This window comes from Sinocyclocheilus anshuiensis, unplaced genomic scaffold (genome assembly GCF_001515605.1).
Source record: "Sinocyclocheilus anshuiensis isolate Anshui unplaced genomic scaffold, SAMN03320099.WGS_v1.1 scaffold407, whole genome shotgun sequence".
Classification (NCBI taxonomy): domain Eukaryota; kingdom Metazoa; phylum Chordata; class Actinopteri; order Cypriniformes; family Cyprinidae; genus Sinocyclocheilus; species Sinocyclocheilus anshuiensis.
Window position 1 is genome coordinate 1,548,482 of NW_015552593.1, and position 19,175 is coordinate 1,567,656.

At 35.8% G+C, this 19,175-nt stretch overlaps 1 protein-coding gene across 2 annotated transcripts in view; it reads left to right on the forward strand.

Annotated features, from left to right (window-relative positions):
* LOC107665565 (putative thiamine transporter SLC35F3) overlaps positions 1–19,175 on the forward strand; it is a 56,544-nt gene that overhangs the window by 13,806 nt on the left and 23,563 nt on the right. The window contains exon 1 of one of the 2 annotated variants that reach the window (XM_016456487.1): positions 14,099–14,222. The exons of the other annotated variant lie outside the window; for it this stretch is intronic. Within the exon in view, the coding sequence (XP_016311973.1) occupies positions 14,111–14,222 (112 nt within the window). The 5' untranslated portion in view covers positions 14,099–14,110. Of the gene's footprint in view, positions 1–14,098; positions 14,223–19,175 lie in introns of those variants that run through there. 2 annotated transcript variants of the gene reach the window in all.

The following is a 19,175-nucleotide window of genomic DNA, read 5'->3' on the forward strand; positions in this document are numbered from 1 at the left end:
ACCTCAAGGCTCTACAATTACTCACTTCAAAACGGAGCTATACGGTCAGAAACAACTGTCTGCTTGTGAAAAGAAAGATATCAATCACTTACTCTTTTCAGAATAACAATAAAATGCCTCATGAACAAACGTATGCAATGAATGTGCTTTCAAATGATAAATAACCAGGGTTTAAATTGGGCCGGGGCCGTCCGGGGCTGAGCCCCGGCATATAGACTGTATATTATGCATCTATTGCTGAGGCGAGGCTCACGCAGCCTCTCCAGGAGAACTCAAAATGCGCAACACTAAGAAAAACTCAGCATCCTGAGGTAAAAATTCCAAATGGGAAGTTTTTATATTTAAAATGCAGTTAGTTAGGCAACATCAAACAACGTTTTCACCATTACGACTGTTTAATAGTTCTATAAACAGCTCAATAAGCAAATACAATAATATTAGGTCACTTACATTTTAGGCGGAAACACAGCAGCCAGCCAATTCATTGCTGATTGATTCCGTGTTTTGAACAAATCGGTTGAATCAAAGTTTCATTAGCCCACGCATAAACATCTGATGAATCTGCCGTTTGAACGAATCGTTTGAATGAACGACTCAATGACTCACTCATTAAACACTACTGGTACTGGCGTTTTAATTTCGTTGAAAAGTATCATTCCCACCATAATTTCTTGTTTGTATATTCAAAAATATTTAAAAGAATCGCATAATATTATTTAACCCTCAAAGCATGAGGTGGACCGCGGGCGGCACACTGGAACGTTATGAGGTTAATGCAGTAGTATTTTTCAGTGTAAGTGATTTAATTTGATAACGTATAGATAATCACATTATTATAATTGAATTTATAGATCAAATGTAAGAATTTGAAATGAAAGTATTAATGAGATTAGTGGGAAAATGCCCTCTATAAAGGTAAAAAAAAAATGTCCTTGGATAAAATATTGAATATATAAATATTGAATAAAATATTGAATATTGCTTCAGAATAAATCATATTTGCAAAAAAAATTAAAATAAACGCACACACACACACACACACTCACACATACATACATATATATATATATACATAATTGTTCCCAATTAACCCCTGGAAATAACCATTTACTGTATTATGAAAATATAGCTGGGCTGAGTAAAAATGTATTTTCCAATTAACTGTGATTTCAGGTTTACTTTTAACATCTGATTATAAATGTCTGCTTTATTCAGAGTATGCATGGAAATTTTTGTTAAACAATATTACACCATACACAAACCGGACAAACAATACACTTTTAATTGCTATTCCGTTGTTTGCGAATGTGCCCTGTTTAAAGTAAAAAATATGTAAATTTGGAGCATTTTAGGCATTGAAATATTCTCTATATCTTAATGAAAGACTCTGTATGAAATTGAATCAGAATCAAATCGAAGAAAAAAAAATCAGTACAGATTCCCAGCCTTAGCAGTTGATTCTATAGATATCAATATTCTTTATGCTCAGGTACAAGAAAAATGACATTCACTCAACTGAAATGCACAAGCATTACTGCTCCCTGCATTAAAGAAACCATAAAACCTTTTCTTTGAAACTACTGTGAGAGTACTGTGGGAAATAAGCAATCATTTTGCCTAAAAATTAAATCGCTTCAGAAAGAATCAGAAATTAACACTTTGGTCTCTAATTACATACCTCTTCTCTCTGATCAAAAAATATATAAATAAAAAATAAGATGAGAGGTTCTAGAGAAAGTGTTGTGCAGATGGTCCTTGAGTGGTTTTGGAAGGTGGATTAACTTTAAATAAATACCTGCTTTACTTTGAGCATCATTTGGTGTTTCCTTTCTGTCTGTTTCTATCTATGTCTTGCACTCATGGGACAATTAATTACTTATTCTGTCCATTTTTACACTACAGGCTTTAAAACTTTTTGACTCATATAAGTCTTTATCAAGCCAAGTATTGAACAACAAACATTGCTTTTCTATTTAAAATTGCAGTTATATGAATTTAGTTTGTTGCATCCTATTTGCATCCTTTCAAATTCAATTCAAATTAATGGACAGCATTCTCAATTTAATTCTGATTGATTGACTGACTGACTGACTGACTGATTGATTGATTTTTTTGAGTCAGCTATCATAATAAAACTTGTTATTAGATTTTAAATCATCCTTACATATTTGTAGTTTTGTCAACCTTTTTTAGTCACAGGCTATATGTGAAAACATGTACAGTACTCACAAAACCTCTTGCTACCTTATTTATTGAAACAACCTTGTAAATATTTTAGCCTGTCCTCTTAGAGGATTGAGACACTTGTCCTGTACACTTTTATCTTGAATTGTAACATTCATATTTCTGTCGTCACCAGGAACATGGGCAGATGCTTGGGCCAAACTGATCACTGATTAGTAGGAGAAATTAGCAACGCTTTAAAACACAAGTCAGAAGCCAGCCTGCCAGGACATGTTAGTGAGCTCTGACCAGCATGTCAGTGTGTGTAAAGTCAGTGCGGTCCCAGCGCATGTAATACGCACCACAGCCCGGCTCCATGCACACTGGAAAAGCAGGCAATTAGAGCAATGCTGGAGACATATCCAACATGACAGCAAAATGGGGGAAGGCAGAAAGAAGAGGCAGAAACAAAACACCCCCTCCACAGCCCCCCTCGGGCAGGCCTGCCCCTGCCCACCCAGTCTCATTCTGCATTAGTACCATGACTTTCCATCATCTTTTTCATCATCATCAACACCAACTAGAAATGAACCCCATTTTTTAAGACTGACTGCATGCTGTATGTCAATGCAGATTTGAACAGCATATTTCCAGTGGCATTTTGAAAAAGACATTTGAAAAGCACATTTATGATTTCCCTGACTTTTCAGCATTGGAAAGGTCATCCATTTACTTTCTGGGCAGGTTGGCAGGTACCAGAATCATGACTCATGGAATTGCCACAATCGAGAAAACTGAGAAACAAACTTTGAAAATCATTATATTCAGTGACTTTGAATTGCACTCATGGATAGCACCATTTACTTGCATTTGTTTTAGTACCAGATACATTAAAGGAATCATGCGAACCAGCCAACAAAAACAGCAATAGTGGCTCAACCAATGGTTTGAGTTCGTCCAACCAATGGCAGACAGGGAGGTGTGTTCTGGAAACATGTCCAAAAAAAGACACTAGAGACACTTTGCTGACACTAGTAACACAGAAATGACACATTTCACCTTTAATTAAGCACAAAATATGAATACCGCTGAAATGTGAATGCCGAAGCAATGGAGTTTGAGAGTGGAGAAGGTTTGAACAACAGTGGCAAAAGATCTTCTTTTAAATCTTCACAGTTCATAGATTTTCACTCATTTTGAATGTACAATTAATAGTTTATGAGTTCCTCATAAGGAAAAAGCACAGAATATTATTTGAACTTCTCAAAAATGGTGCTTATCTTTGGCATAATCATTGTTAAGGATTTAAGTGAACTTGTTGCAGGAGTGAAAGCATTACTTGAACAGACTAAAGATGTTGTCACCTCACGTCTCTTCCCCCAAACCCTAGAGACTCTTAGTCCAACAAAAACTGTCAAGAAAAGAAGTTGGAACATCTTGATAATAATACATCCAATTCTCAGTGAAATGTTCTATAATTAATTCTCATATGAATAGGGAAGACTTTTTTAGATGATTCCCAGAATAAATAATTTTTAAGTCCTCATCATTGCTCATTTACTGTACAGTATCATGTCTGTATAGACTCAATTGATCTATGCAATTTAAATAAAACATACTGGTTATTTTTCCTGCATATCCTGCAGAATAGATACTCAATCTAGTCTGAAGTTCTCGGTGGGTTGCAAACCCAAACATGTGTTCTAGGTCTGATAGGATTGCAGACAGCAAGGGAAACTTGCGCATAGTTAGAATAACAGATTATAGGTTATTCCTTCATGTGCATATTCATAGCAAATACTAATACAGTATTTGGCCTATAGAGTTTGTTTCACGGGTTAGGCTGATATATCATTGTGCTGTTGTTTATGCATTTACAAAATTGCCTTTTGTTCGATTCATGGCAATATTAATCAAATTTAAGGTTGTATTTTAAGGGCAATTTGTTTACTTTTGTACAGCAAGCAAGTCTATAGTGCTGTTGATGTTCAATGTAAAATCTGGGTACTGAAGCAAAGCTTTAGTCTAGTTTCAGTGTCGGACTGATCTTGCCATTATAACCTGTTATTCAGCATGAGATGATGGATTGTAGCATCTTTCTGGTTTTCTCCTCTTCAGCTTTCCAAGTGAGAGTATGGGCACACCTGCTCTGGTTCTTATGAAAGCAGGCCAAAAGCACCAGCTGCTGTGATGGAGGATACACAGACTTAGACGCGTGATTAGATCCCTGCTTGATCATTGTTGAAAGCGCTCAGTCTGAACGGCAAAATATAATCAAAGCGCAGAGGGAGATCAAAGAGCTAAGGGACAGGCAGGATGCTAATGTTTAAAACTCTAGTGAAAAAAGCTTCTCTTCTCAGCTAATATTTGTAAAGCTGATGAGCTGTAAACTTTTAGCACATCAGTAAATGAGATCTCTACGATGCTGAGCTCTGTGTTACATATTCACCCTTATAGTAATAATAATAATACAGTTTATTATTTGTATTTTTATTCTCTCTTAAAAAAGTAGTTTAAAAAAATGAAAATGTGATTAAAATTTACTCACCCTCAGGTCATCCAAGATGTAGATGAGTTCGTTTCTTCATCAGAACAGATTTGGAGAAATCACTTGTTCCCCGGGTGGATTCTTTGCGGTGAATGGGTGCCGTCAGAATGAGAGTCCAAAAAGCTGTTAAAACATCACAGTGATTCACAAGTAATCCACATGACTCTAGTCCATCAATGAACATCTTGCTGTTTTTGTAATAATTCCATCATTAAGACAAAAATGGATGGAATTAATTTTTTTTTTTAATTTTTGCATATCATGAAAGAAATATACATAGATCAAGCACTGTTTACAACAGTTCAAAGCAGTTCAAAATAAATATGTTGGTGGATTTTGATGTGAGAGGACAACAGGGGATGGACATTTCACTGGAGGAAGCGTTATTGTGGATTATGTACTATATTTATGAATTATTGTATTTTGGCAGAAGTGACACTTTAAACGTCTTGATGGATTAATTTCTTAAAAGCAGGCTTTTCACTCTATAAGATGTTAATTTATAGAATGGAGTCATGTAGATTACTTATGGATTATTGTGATGTTTTTATCAGCTGGACTGTCATTCTGACGGCACCCATTCACTGCAGAGGATCCATTGGTGAGTAAGTGATGTAATGCTAAATTTCTCCAAACCTTTTCTGATGTAGAAACAAACTCATCTATAATTTGGATGGCCTGAGGGTGACAAAATTTTCAACAAATTTTGAATATAAAGAATATGAAATTTTGCAGAATTGGAGGCTGATTCACATGAATTCGTAATCGCATTCATACATTTTTATACGTTCTGCTTACGCCCCACTGACAGTTAGGTTTAAGACAGTTAGGAACTTCATGGTTACTTTTTTTCTAAAAAAGAAAAAATGTCATCAAATAACATCATGCAAATTCATATGAAATCACCTCATAAAATACTAAGGCTTTCCCATAACATTGCGTTGTTTCAATCCATTTAAAAGCATTTCTCTTGAGGTCATTTTCAGTAAAAGACAAATTACTAAAGTACAAATATCTAAATATTGAAAGTTGTTACCTGAATATTATTGCATTTACTATGTTGTACTTGACTTTACTGGAGTTACATAAGCAGGTTTCATTAGACTGAAGTTTATTCCTGCTTTAATTTTTAATCGCGCTAAATGGAACAAGTTCTGTATCTGTTCTGTTGAACTTGACCAACCTCAGTTTAAACGCAAGCCCTCCTCCGCATCACTCCGACTCTGTCAAATTTAATTCTGAGGCTTTTCATGCCTTGCTATATTATTTATTTTCTCTCGTTATCTGATGTGTCTGCATCATTGCATTCATTTCCTCAATGCCTTCTGATAATGCAGCCATGACAAGAAATTGTATTTTCCTTTGTGATGGATGCCCACTAAAGTATTAGAATGACTCAAAGAAAAGGAAATGGAATTTTAGATCAGGACTTCAATTCACCATTGTTAGCATTTCAGACTATTTTAATTCAGTTTCTGGTCACGTCTGATTTCATCCTATATACTGTAGACTGGCTCTAAACTGCCAACACCAGATTACACGTATCAGCACTGGCCCAGAAAACAGCCCTCTGGCTAATGTCAATCCATCAAAATGACCACGCTTTCATGTCCAAATGATGTCAGTGATCAAAAATTATGTTATCTGCTGCACAGTTCTTGGATTTAGTTCAAAGTGACTAATGAAGGTTTATAATTGATTCACATTTTGTATATGGGATGTGTAATGGAAGCCACAAAAACACAAGATGAAAGGATGTTGGGATATTATATCAGAAGAAGCATTATGTTTTGTTTTTGGTTTGGTTTCATGGGTTTGGGGATGCATTGAGTTACAATCAACTATAGTTCTCCTGAAGAATGTGGCTAGGTATACAAAATCCAGACTTTGGATGAATATGTTAAAAGTATGAATATACACTTAATCAAATTGCGATATGGACTAGTATGTGTGAATATTAAACCGCAAAAGATTGCTATTTAAATATTATGTCTGCTTGTTCTTCATGTCTCTGTGTGTCTCTCAGTTTTGTCAACTACGCATATTCAAGCATGCATGGTGCTTGTGGTGTTTTCAGGGTCTGTTGATCATTTCAACATTTCATTTGATAAAAACTAACATATACTGTCATATACACACAGAAACTCAAAGGTCTTCACTAAACGGCAAAAATAAAAGTTTGGTTTAACTTAAAGATATATTACTATTGTACAATAGAATGTATTTCTCAAAGTAATAATAACAACTAATAATTTTATTAAAACATTATTTTTTAAAGAATATCATATTGCATCCATGTTTTAATTTAACAGGATGTGCTGCACTTTATTTGCGAAAGGAATTGTTCAAGCAATTCATTTGATTACATTTTAAAGGCTTAAACATTTGATGCATTCACTTGATGACCAGCGTTTCTGATATTTATAGGGCACTATTATTGTTAAAATTGCAATAATTTTTTAAAAATCATTAAATGTAAAATATTAACTTTTATGAATTTCATTGATTACACATGCTTCTTTGATTAATATAATTAAATAAAAATCCAGAAAAATTACTTTTAATACATTAGCGTGTGTATGTATAGTTTATAATTTATAATAATTATTATAATATAGATTAGCAGCTTGTAGACGGGTTTGCATGGTTTAAATTCAAAGTTCAAATGAATTTCTTTTAGAGCACTGCCACTACACTAAAATAGTCTTTGGCCATTATGTCTTGTGCTGTCTTTTGAATATCTTTTGAAGGGTTGAGTATGATGTTTGAGTTAAAAATAGTTTTAAAAATCATCTTGAGACCCCTGCATTTGTTCCTGTGAACGTACATCCGAGGGGCGTAAACAGGTCTGGTTGATTGATTACACCCAGTGATTCTCCCACTGTGTGTGGTAATAGTGTGTCCCTGTGGAAAACTGCAGCAGCAGCAGGACGTAGATAGCTGCTAATAGCAGAGCATGTGTGTCAGAGTCTAACATGCAAGCAAACAGTGTATCCCACTGAAGAGCCCTACTGCTCCGTCAGCCGCACAGCTGCAAGATTTATCAGGGAGGAGAGAGAGAGAGCATCCCTGGGAACAAGAAGGGAGAAACAGGGAGATGTACAAGAGGACTTCTCTAATGACACTGTGAATTGTGTATGAGAGAAAGAAATAAGAGACGGGGAGAAACATGACAAAGTTGACAAATGTATATATTTTTTTAAAAGACTGGATATAAGTAAGTATCTTATGCCATTGTATTTCTGTTCCAGCTGATTTGACAATAAACAGCTAAGCTTATCTATCTATCTTTCTTTTTTTTTCTGGCCAAGTTGCATTGTTTTGGAAGTGACATTTGAATTTAAATGACTCAAATTGTCTAGATTATTGTTAGCATGTGCACAAAACACAGAATACAAGAGTCACTCCCAAAAGTTTTCTCAGTCTCTTTTTGTGCCGATTTGATTCTTGGCACTCTTTTTCTTTCTTCTTTCTTGTTTAGCATGTGAAAATTGTATGTGATGTGTGTGAAAACTGTATGACAGGATAAAAGAGAAAACCTACAAATACAGCTTCTCTCCCAGGAGACCCCGTTATAAATATCCAGATCTCTATCTCTCTCTCTCTCACTCGGTTTATCACTTTCTCTTATATCTTCCTATACTCAGAAGTTGCACTACACTATATCAACGCACACTGAGACTCCTCTTGTCCTGTTAAATCAGAGATATATTTTTTCTATTTAATCTCTTATTGTTATTGTCTTTCTGCCTTCAGTCATTGTTCTGGTGACTCAATACAGTGAGTCCACAGCGCCCCCTACTGCTCTGTCAGCCAATGTGAAATCTAGTGCTTCTTTGTGTGGAGCTTTTCTTTTGTGTGTGTGTTTGTTTGGGTTTAAATATTTGCTGATGGAAAATATCGGAAGAAAACTGATAACCATAGTTTTTTTTTAAGTAAAGTGGTGCTACCATGGTTCAACAATGGTATCAGTTGTTAAGACTATGATATTTTGATATATACTATGGTACTGAATGATTACAATTTTCATGTACTGTGGTGTATGCCGTTTTATGCTGAAATACATCAGATTAGTAAAGTAAAATGGGTTTGTGAACACTGTCTCATATTGACTTTAAAGGAATAGTTCATCCAAAAATGAAAATTTGCTGAAGATGTACTCGCCCTCAGGCCATTGAGGATGTAGATGAGTTTTTCTCCATCAGAACAAATTTGGAGAAATTTAGCATTACATCACTTGCTCACCAATGGATCCTCTGCGGTGAATGGGTGCCGTCAGAATGAGAGTCCAAAAAGCTGATAAAACATCACAAAAATCCACATACAGTCCAAAAACTTGTGAAGTGAAAAGCTGTGTGTTTGTAAGACACAAATCCATCAAGACAAATGTAAACCCCTGTTTCTGGCTAAACTATGAGTCCTCTATTACTGGCAATGTTTTTTCCAGTGACAAAGTCCATCCCCTGTTGTTCTCTCACATCATTGTCCCACTGACATGTTTGTTAAGAATTGTTTTGATCTGTGCAAACTTCCTTCCTGATTCAACTTTTCCCCCAGAGAAAGCAATATTATGGACAGAGGATTCATATTTTACCCAGGAAGCAATGGTTTGAAGTTAAAAATGTCTTAATAATGCATTTTTTTCTTGCAAGCATGCAGCTTTTCACTTCACGGAATGTTAATTGATGGACTGCAGTCATGTGGATTACTTGTGGATTATTGTGATGTTTTTAGCAGCTGTTTGGACTCTCATTCTGACGGCACCCATTCACTGCAGAGGATCCATTGGTGAAATGCTCAAATTTACTACATCTCTGATGGCCTGAGTAAATTTTCAGAATATGTTCAGCATATTTACAAGTAGAACTATTCCTTTAAATATGTGTTTGTAGTACACTTTCACATTGTTTTCTTGTGATTTATGACCTGAAATATGACCTGGACATGTTCTTGATGGTTTTGTTTTAGTCATAGCTATAGATACACCCACCAGATGTCCCCCTTGTGTCTACAGTCTTTAACTTGTCTTTTTCTTCTGTGCATTGTGTTATATAATGTTGAACCAACTATGTTTCACATAAGGAAAGAATATAGGTATGCAAAGGAACAAAATGAAAATTTTATATCAAGAATGACGAACAATAGAAATACAGTACCTATGATATTCCTTTCAAATGTCAGATGATAATTGTATTGTTTCACTCAAAGAACACAATGCTACATTCTGTTTTAATGCATATGGGGGTGTTTGTAATAGATCATGCTCTCTGTTTAAGAGCTCTACTTGTTTGCCTGAGCATAACAGCAGTAATGGAGACAGTACGATTATGATTTACCTCCTTCAATAGTTTTTATGCAATAAAAGCTGACACATTTGCAAAGTAGCTTGTCAGATATTACTTAAAAATGTGTCTAGTATTGTTGTGTTTGAAGAAAAGATGTAAAAGCAATTGCAAAGGGTGAAATAGATTACAAGTTACTGGCCATATCGATATCGATGGACAGATCTTGTTTTTTCTTTAAAGGGATAGTTCACACAAAAATGAACCTTCAACCTTCATAATTTACTAATCCTCATGTTGTTCCAAACCTATAGGAGTTTTGTTCTTTTTTTGAACACAAAATATATTTTGAAGAATGACAAAAGAACACAAACGAAGATATTTTGAAGAATATTGGTAACCAAACAGTTGCTGGAAGCCTTTGACTTTCATAGTAATTTTTTTTTTCCATACTATGGAAGTCAATGGCTACCAGCAACTGTTTGGTTACCAACATTCTTCAAAATATCTTCTTTTGTGTTCAACAGAAGGATGAACACATGCAGGTTTGGAACAACTTGAGGGTGAGTAAATGATGACAGAATATTCATTTTTTTGGTGAACTGTCTCTTTAAGCTAGTTATCCAAGCCATAACTATTCACTCTGAAGCCAGGTTTTAGCAAATAAATAATTATTACAAATAATTAAATCATTATTAAATAACTGGCATTCATGGTGGTGTCATTGTGTTAAAGACAACATCTGGAAATGTCTGGAAAATATAGAACTCAATTTTTTGTACGGTGCTTATGTACTGTATAAAGTGTATATACAACTTATATTAAAATGAAAAAGGAGTGCTAACATTTGTTACCAATTTTATTACAAATATATTGACTTAAACAAGCTGGATAGTGTTCCTATTTAAAAAAAAAAAAATGTTATTCAGATCATGTTGTTCCAAGTATTTAAATGCCATAAATGTTTGGAACAACATGAGGAAATTTTACTTTGCTTTTTGTGAACTATTCCTTAGACAGTATGTGGATAAGAAAAGACACCGCCAACCATCACCAAACACAGCAGTGAGATGATAGGGATGCAGATATTTATGCCCACATATTTGCGTTTAGGAGGGGTTCTGTGGGTACTGAAGTGTAGGAGGTTAATGCTGTGTTTGATGTTTTGCATACTCATCCATATTACTCTCTCTGCTCTGTACGCTTCCCTCTCTCTCCTTCACTGGGTTCATTAGCTATGCTCGAGTGAATTTTCAAAGACTAGATGTTAAAAGTATTGGTTTAAAGGCATCTGGACCTGTGAGAAAGAACCCCTATAACCTGCACATGCATGTTCATGAATCAAGTTTGTTCTTTTCTTTTCTGTGTAGTAAATAATAGATAAGCTGTCGTGACCAAGCGAGGCTTCCCTCCACCCACTCAAATAATGGTGGTTTCTGCTGTGTGCTTCCAAGCAAGCAAATCCACTTCACACTGTCGCACACACACACAATTCCCACAGTTTACAAATGACTGTCAAAATAAGATTTTTTTTTTTAAATGCACATCTACATATGTTCTAGTTTACATTATGCTTTTTAAAGAATCTTTTTTTTTTTTTACCATTTTTACCACCCACAACTCACTAGTGACAGTAACGGCCAAAGTCTATTGCTTCTATGTTAACATGAAGAAAAATATGCATTTATTCAGTCAGGACTCAATAATAATAATATAACACTTTATTTTAAGGTGTCCTTGTTACCCATGTTGCATGTTTCATGTGGAGGCCAAAGCGGAGCTGGACCTTTAGGTGACTCATGATAGATCATAGGTATATATTCCACTCCTGAGATCTTAAAAAAGCATCATATGACCTCTTTAACTTTAAGATGCTAATTAAAACATAGCTTGAAGGCAGAAACTTTGCATGACTTCTAGCTTCTCCAAGATGGTTATTTATGGTCATTAGCTGGTACAAACTGGTGCAGGTGGTTGATTAGCTGGACAACCAGCTGGTGGACCTATTTTTAACCATTTTGGTCAAGCTGGTTAGAACTTATAAACTCTTTTGGCCAAGCAAAACTAGCTGTTCTGTTTCAAAAACCAGCTTGACTTTAAAAGTGAAGTGTATCATTTCCGCACCAAAGTGGCAGAATCTCTTTTATTTGATGGATCTGACTGGGTCGGAGAACAATATTGGCTCAAACATTGGTGTAAGTTTGTCTGTTTTTTCCAAACAATGGAAGACGGAGGTCTGAAAGTCAGTTTTTAAACAGTGGTGCAGAAACTACCCAATTCACCTTTAAGGCCCTGTCACATGATTTGTGACAACGTTCTCTAATGCACTGAACTCTGACCCAATGTCAAGAGACCATATGACATTCAGAGAGAAAAAAAAATGTATTGCAGAATGTCAAAATTGGAGTGCCTCATAAAAATCACCCTTCCATGATGCTAATCTGCAGTATTTTTCATGTGGAGGCCAAAGCGGAGCTGGACCTTTAGGTGACTCATGATAGATCATAGGTATATATTCCACTCCTGAGATCCTGTTCTGGTTTCCGTCATGATAGTCCATGTTCGTTTTAAATTATGTGCAGTCATTCAACTTTAAACACATGCCTAGCTGTGAGGAAAACAGGAGTGGAAAATGGTCAGGAATCCAGTAAATGAAACAGAAGAGAGAGAGCAGAAAGGTGAAGGGGAAGGTTAGCTCTTGGAGGAGTCTCTCGCCCCTGTTAAGGGCCGGATTAAATCTTCTTTTAAGGTTCTGGAAGGTGAATAATTCAGGTGATTTCTCAGAGCAGGAAAGAAACACTCCCACACCGTCTCCTGATCTCTCTCTCTCCCCATTGCTCATGTACATACATATTTCTCTAAGATGGGATGGGAATTTCCTGCGTTATGTTGTTGTCCCTCAGTGGTGTTTCAAGCTCAGATGATCTACTAAATCAATGAGACTGTAAAGCAGTATATACCTGCCAAGTTTTATAATGAAGGAGGATTTTACCTGAAAGGAAACATTTTTGGACCTCAGTTTATTTAAAAATGATTAAAATATGTGTTTAGGAAAATTATTTACAGTAAATACAAAATTGACAAACCGTTTCAGTGATTGTTATTTCACCATTGAGGAGCTGTACATGACTGGAAATAGCTGTCCATAGGCATTACTAAGATGGCCAGTGAATTAAATGACTTGCCTTAAATTGACTAGGGTCCCTGATCTCACTGACCTGATGTTATTTTTTGTGACAGATGCCAAACTGTTGAAATTTAAGTGTTGAATTCAAAGTATTTTGAAGAAATGTATTAATAATAATAATAATATCTAAAATAAAAAGATGTTTAGGTAGCTCCCCATGTAATGGTTAACAAATTGCAGATGTAGAATAAAAGTTAGTTAACTTGAAGTTAAAGCAATATTTAAAAAAATATATATTATTATTGCTGTTGAATTTGAAAATAAATTTTCAAAATTAAGGTAGCTAATTTTATGGCCCTCCCCATTAACTAATTGTTATTTTCTGTGAAAGATAAAGACTATTAAAATTGGAAATAAAAGCGGTATTAAAAGAAATTAATTATTTTATTTTAATGATATAATACAGTTGTATTAATGTAATAGTTATTAATAGTTATATGTAATAGTTCTTCTTCTTATTAGTATTATTATTATTAAAATAAAATTCTGAACAATAATTTAAATAATTATTTTTTTAATATTTTCTGAGCTGGCCGTTTTTATGTTTCTCCTCATGTAACTGTTAACACGTTGTGTTTGTTGTGTATGTTTTATATTTTAAATCGTTTTAGTTCGCATTCTCTTGGTTAAATATTCATATTACTTTGGTTACATTTACAGATAAAGGGGGTTAATGTGTTGGATTACAGCGACGCAGCTGGCAGAATCAACACCATTGCAGAGGTTTATTTACCTAAGCTTGAAAACTCCTGTGCAATTCTCTATAGGGCAAAAGAAACGAACTGCAGCACCGTGACTGTCCCGCGTGGAGAATGCAGGAGGTTACCGCAGAGTGTTTAGTGGGAGGGGAGAGAGCACAGATCAGGGGTAGAGGAGGCGCACGAGACATCGACAGCAGTTCGGTCACAATCAGCTTTAGGGATGTAGTCGATGCGGCTTGAGCTCTGTCTGTCCGAGCTCGTCAATATGAAGAAACATTCGGCCCGGGTCGCGCCGCTGTCCGCCTGTAACAGTCCGGTGCTCACCCTGACCAAAGTGAGAGGTACGTCCGCAACACGATTCGCGATTTAACCTCATTCTGTATGGCGATCTGCTTTCCTACATGTCTTAACGCGCAGTTTTGTGTGCTCTGTTGCTTTAAAACAGTCTTTGTAATTTAAATCGAACTGTAGTGCATGCGAAACATAGCATAATAACACGGAGAAACACCGAGAAACACCTGTCTCCTTTACGCATCACCAGTGCAGATGTTAGGCTGTTCTCTGCGCCTTTTATGATTGGAATACCAATATAAGCAGACTATGGTTGAGGTTAAAATACATCAGATCCAAAATGTTAAAATCCTAAAGGTATGCCTATAGATTTTTTTGTCATAATTTGGAATCAATTCTAATAGTATAATTTCTCCAAAAGCATTTAAGCATCTCTGCTTCCAAATTATAAAAAGACTTTTACCATTTCTGACAAGGAGTTAAGAGATAGGTTGATAATCTGCTATCTATTTCTTAAGGTTATATCATTGCTCTTTCTACTGACACACAGCAAACAAGTCATTCCTTCACTCCAGATGATGATATAAAAAGTGCATCTGCTTGTTATTGTAGACAAACTTCACAGTAGTCGTTTAGATGCTGGCTTCTTCCCATTGGCTGAGACTTGTTAAATTACTAGAAAACTGATATTATATCATACTTTTTTTACACACAATATTTGCAGTAAAATGCATTGTCATTTTAAATGGAGTATAATTTTCACTTACAATTTTACACATTATTTAAATTTTGAAAACATTTTGTGCGTATTATTATTGTTGTTGTTATTATTTTAATTATTATTGATCAGATTTAGGTGCGACCTGATTTGATGGCAGTACAATCATGTGAGCAGAGAGCTGCTTGGTACATCAGGTTGATTGCATGTCCCATATACTTTCCCATTTCTGTGATATATGAACCCTGTACATGCTGTTTCCCCAGAAGCTGAGTGTGTGTGTGTGCTCCAAACCATTATTTATATAAATTCTTCTTGCATTAGCTTGCATTTTCTGGATGCCTACGAAGCATGGATTTTTTTTAGCTTTAATCTTAGAAAGCAGGACAGAGGACAGGTACTTTGAGCTCACATTTTCCTCAGGTTTTGTGGTCTGTATCAAACTTATATGAGCAGCAAAGACAGAAATATCAGCAGTTTTTGTGAAGGTTTCACTCATTGTGGCAGGCAGTTTTATCATACCCTGACATCTCATTTATGCACACTTCATAGTATGAGTAACCATCTTCCCCAAGTGTCCAATCTGATGTGATGACCAGCACCAGCTGGAGAAATTAACTACAAATCGAGTCACTGATGAGCTCATGCTTTCGAGACAGATCCTCACTTGTTATTGGTAATCGCTTTTTCTTTGGATAGTCTAATTGATTTCTTTGCATTTATATGTGTGCATATATATGGTCTCTGGATCTTCAAAGGGTCTGGTTCAGAGGCTGAGGCAGAATGGACAGAAGCTGCTATACTCTAGAGTATGTTTATGTGTAATATGGTGAATGAGGTGGGATGTTAAAGGGGTCATATGATGCTGCTAAAAAGAACATTATTTTGTGTATTTGGTGTAATGAAATGTGTTTATGCGGTTTAAAGTTAAAAAAAACGCATTATTTTCCACATACGCGGCGTTATGCAAATCTTCCCACATAGTGAGGTAGATATGTGGGGGCGTGTTAGAACGAGCCGTTTTAGGTAGGTGTGGCTGACTCTTAACTTTTATAAAGAATATCTCTTTGGATTTGAGACTTTAGTCTTTGCAAATTTACAGATCTTCTTTATGCACCAAGAGCTTGTAACACTCCAAAGAGAAAGGAAAAAATGAAATTGCATCATATGACCCCTTTAAATACTCATTGATCTTTGGTTTCAGCTCTGGCTCAGACCCAGCGGTCTACTCATACTGTTGCAGTGGTTTAGGCCTGCCTGCAGCCAAATTCTGGCAGCTTCTATGATTATTAAAAGCTTTAAGTTGGCAGTTCAGAGATCTGTTGGGCCTTTTGGGCTTCCTTCGAGGTGAGGTACAGAAAATATGAAACGAGTCATTTTTAAGATGTTAATAATCTTTCTCATATCCCACATTAATACTTTACAAAGGCATCTTCAAGTAAACAATTGTAGGTTGATTTCCCCAAAAAGTAAATGCTGCGGTGCTTTTATATTGGCTCAAAAAAATGGTGTGAGTTTAGGGGCGGGGCTATTTATTTGTCCAGCCAATAGAAACCTGTTTGACATTTGGCAAAACCCCTTACAGTTGATTCAACATTACAATTGGACCTTGTTCGACAACCTTTTTGTAAAATATCTTTTTACAATACTATCATTAATTTATAACACAAACTGTGAATGTTGTGAAAAGGTATCTACACATTTGTTATTAACAACCAGTCAGTAAATGGATGGAAGTAAGTCTAACGAGCACAGTTCTCGGTTCATTTTGAATCGAACATTAAAGAAAAATTACTCGCAGTTCAGTGAGGGAGTCATTTATGAACATTTGTGAGAGATTCACTGACTGACTGAGTCATATTCAATTCACAAACTCACTGAATAACCCATTAAACAGTGAATTCTTTTGATTCTTTTAACTGACTCGTTAGTGAGAAACTGAGTAATTTATTCGCAAATTGGACGTTGTGTTTATGTTTGCAGGAAACACTGGACACAAACTGTTTTCCCGACTACATTTTAGATCACTGTTGTACATTTTTTCTTTTCATCTTCACATTTGGAGCCCTGTATATCCAGAAATCACCAACTTCAGCTTTAATAAAAGCAGAATGTTTCCGTTTACTTGTTACCACATTGCTATATGGAGATATGCAATGTTTAGTTATTAGCCTACTTATAAGCACTGAGATTCATTTCAGCTTGAATGTTAAGCCAGAGGAATCTGTAAACCTGAGCCGATCCTCCGTCAGGTGCTAAATCTAATGCAGGGTGGCAGAAGTAAGAGTCTGTAATAAACCTGCAGTGAGTCATTACACTGATGTGACTCACGCGCCTTCACTGCCAAACTCTTTCTGTTCACATCTTGGCTTTCGTAAGAACTCTGCGTCCCTGTTTGGAAGCGAGTGGGCCGTTTTAAGTTGGTTTTTGGTACATATCCAGCCATTTAATTGAAGCATTTTAATCAAATATCAAGTCAAGTCAAGTCAAGTCTGCTTTATTGTCAATTCAATTGCTGACTGCAGTGAATATATTTCACTGCAGTCAGCCGTGGCACAAAACATCTCTGTTTTTCTGTCTGACATCAGTCAGTTTGATACAGAGCTTCAGTCTAAGAATAACTTCCGTGTGTTGCTTGCGATACGTTTGTGTTTGGATGCACGTAATCCCGACTAAGAGGCGTTTTGCGTGAGTGGAAACGGGTGCTTTTGTCTTTTGTTTAGCGCACTAGTGAGGGGGAGAGATCACATCTGAGCTTCATTTCAGAGGTTTTCTTGTGTGAATTACAGAACAAAGATATTAAGAAAGTCTTGACTTGGGGAAATTATTATTCATTATATATCATCAGATATATTTGTATTCCATCAGTAAAATATAGGCCTGTGTATGTATACATTTAAATAAAATAAACGTTGTAATTGCAGACCATATTTATTTTGTATAACACTATAAAACAGTTCTGTCACAGCAGAATTAACCGCAAATCACACAGATTTTTTTTAACAAATCGCTTGAGTGAATGATTCAATGACTTACTAGAATGAATCTGTGTAGGCCTGTTTGAACAAATCTGTTTGATAATTCAGTTGAAAAAAAAAGACAGTCGCTTGTCACCAACTACTGGAGTTTTACTATAATTACTACACCTTAAGGCTCGTCTTTCTTTCTTTCTTTCATTAAAATGCGTCCTTGTTTTGTTTGTTATTTTTTGTTATTTTTTTCTTGCTCCACAAATTAATTCTCCTGAAGTGCTACTTATTTACAAGAAGAGGACTTTATACATCTAGCAAGGCAGCATTTTATTGATGGGTTTTGGCACACTCGTCTCAGTGTTTACAGACTGAGCTGGATTAGCATTGTATATTTAAGTCGAAGGCTGCAAGCTAACTGTCAGATTACTTGGGCACTTCACACGGTCAGGTCATTAGTGTGGAAAGCTCTGTTTGGGGAGACACCTGCAGTGCAAGCTCATCAATTAGATTCAGCAGGGGACTTACGGTCAATCTATTATGTATTGATCTAGAGCAGGAACGCTGGCATGACTCCAGTCTATTAAACTGCAGTCCTTCTTCTGCAGGATCTATAGGCTGTGGTGGAGAAGGGGACAGAGAGGGGTTGGGATAGACTGTAATGTATATATAGGCCTATATATATATATATATATATATATATATATATATATAATAAAAAAATACATGTATAATAAATTACTTGGCTACCCCAAACTGTTGGTAATGTATGACGGTTTCCAGAAATATATCAAGCAACACAACTGCCTTATCAACAGTGATAAGAAATGCATATAGATAGATTTCAAACAACCTTTGCAAACACCCCTTTCACATGCCATGCCTCCCCCCAACTCAAACATAACAAACACAGCTATTACAGGTCTATAAAAGGCATGTTTCATCAGGTAAAAGTAGGCTACTTTCAATAAAAGGTCCAACATGTTAGGAATACTTTTAACTTGAAGTTTACAAGTTCATTGTATCGACTGAAACCCAAAAATTCCATTACATTCCGCCATCTTGTAAAATATACTGTTTTGCATTTTGGCAAGTGTTTGAATTTTGGTTAGCACTTCTTTAATGGAATCTGAATTTCTTTTTTCACACCAGTTAAATACCCTCTGGCCCAGCCTGCTACAGTAGCCACGCCCCCAAACTCTAACTATTGGTGGAAAGGAGATATGCAAATACATACCAAATACCCTCGCCTGCTACAGTAGCCACGCCCCCAAACTCTAACTATTGGTGGAAAGGAGATATGCAAATTGCAAATA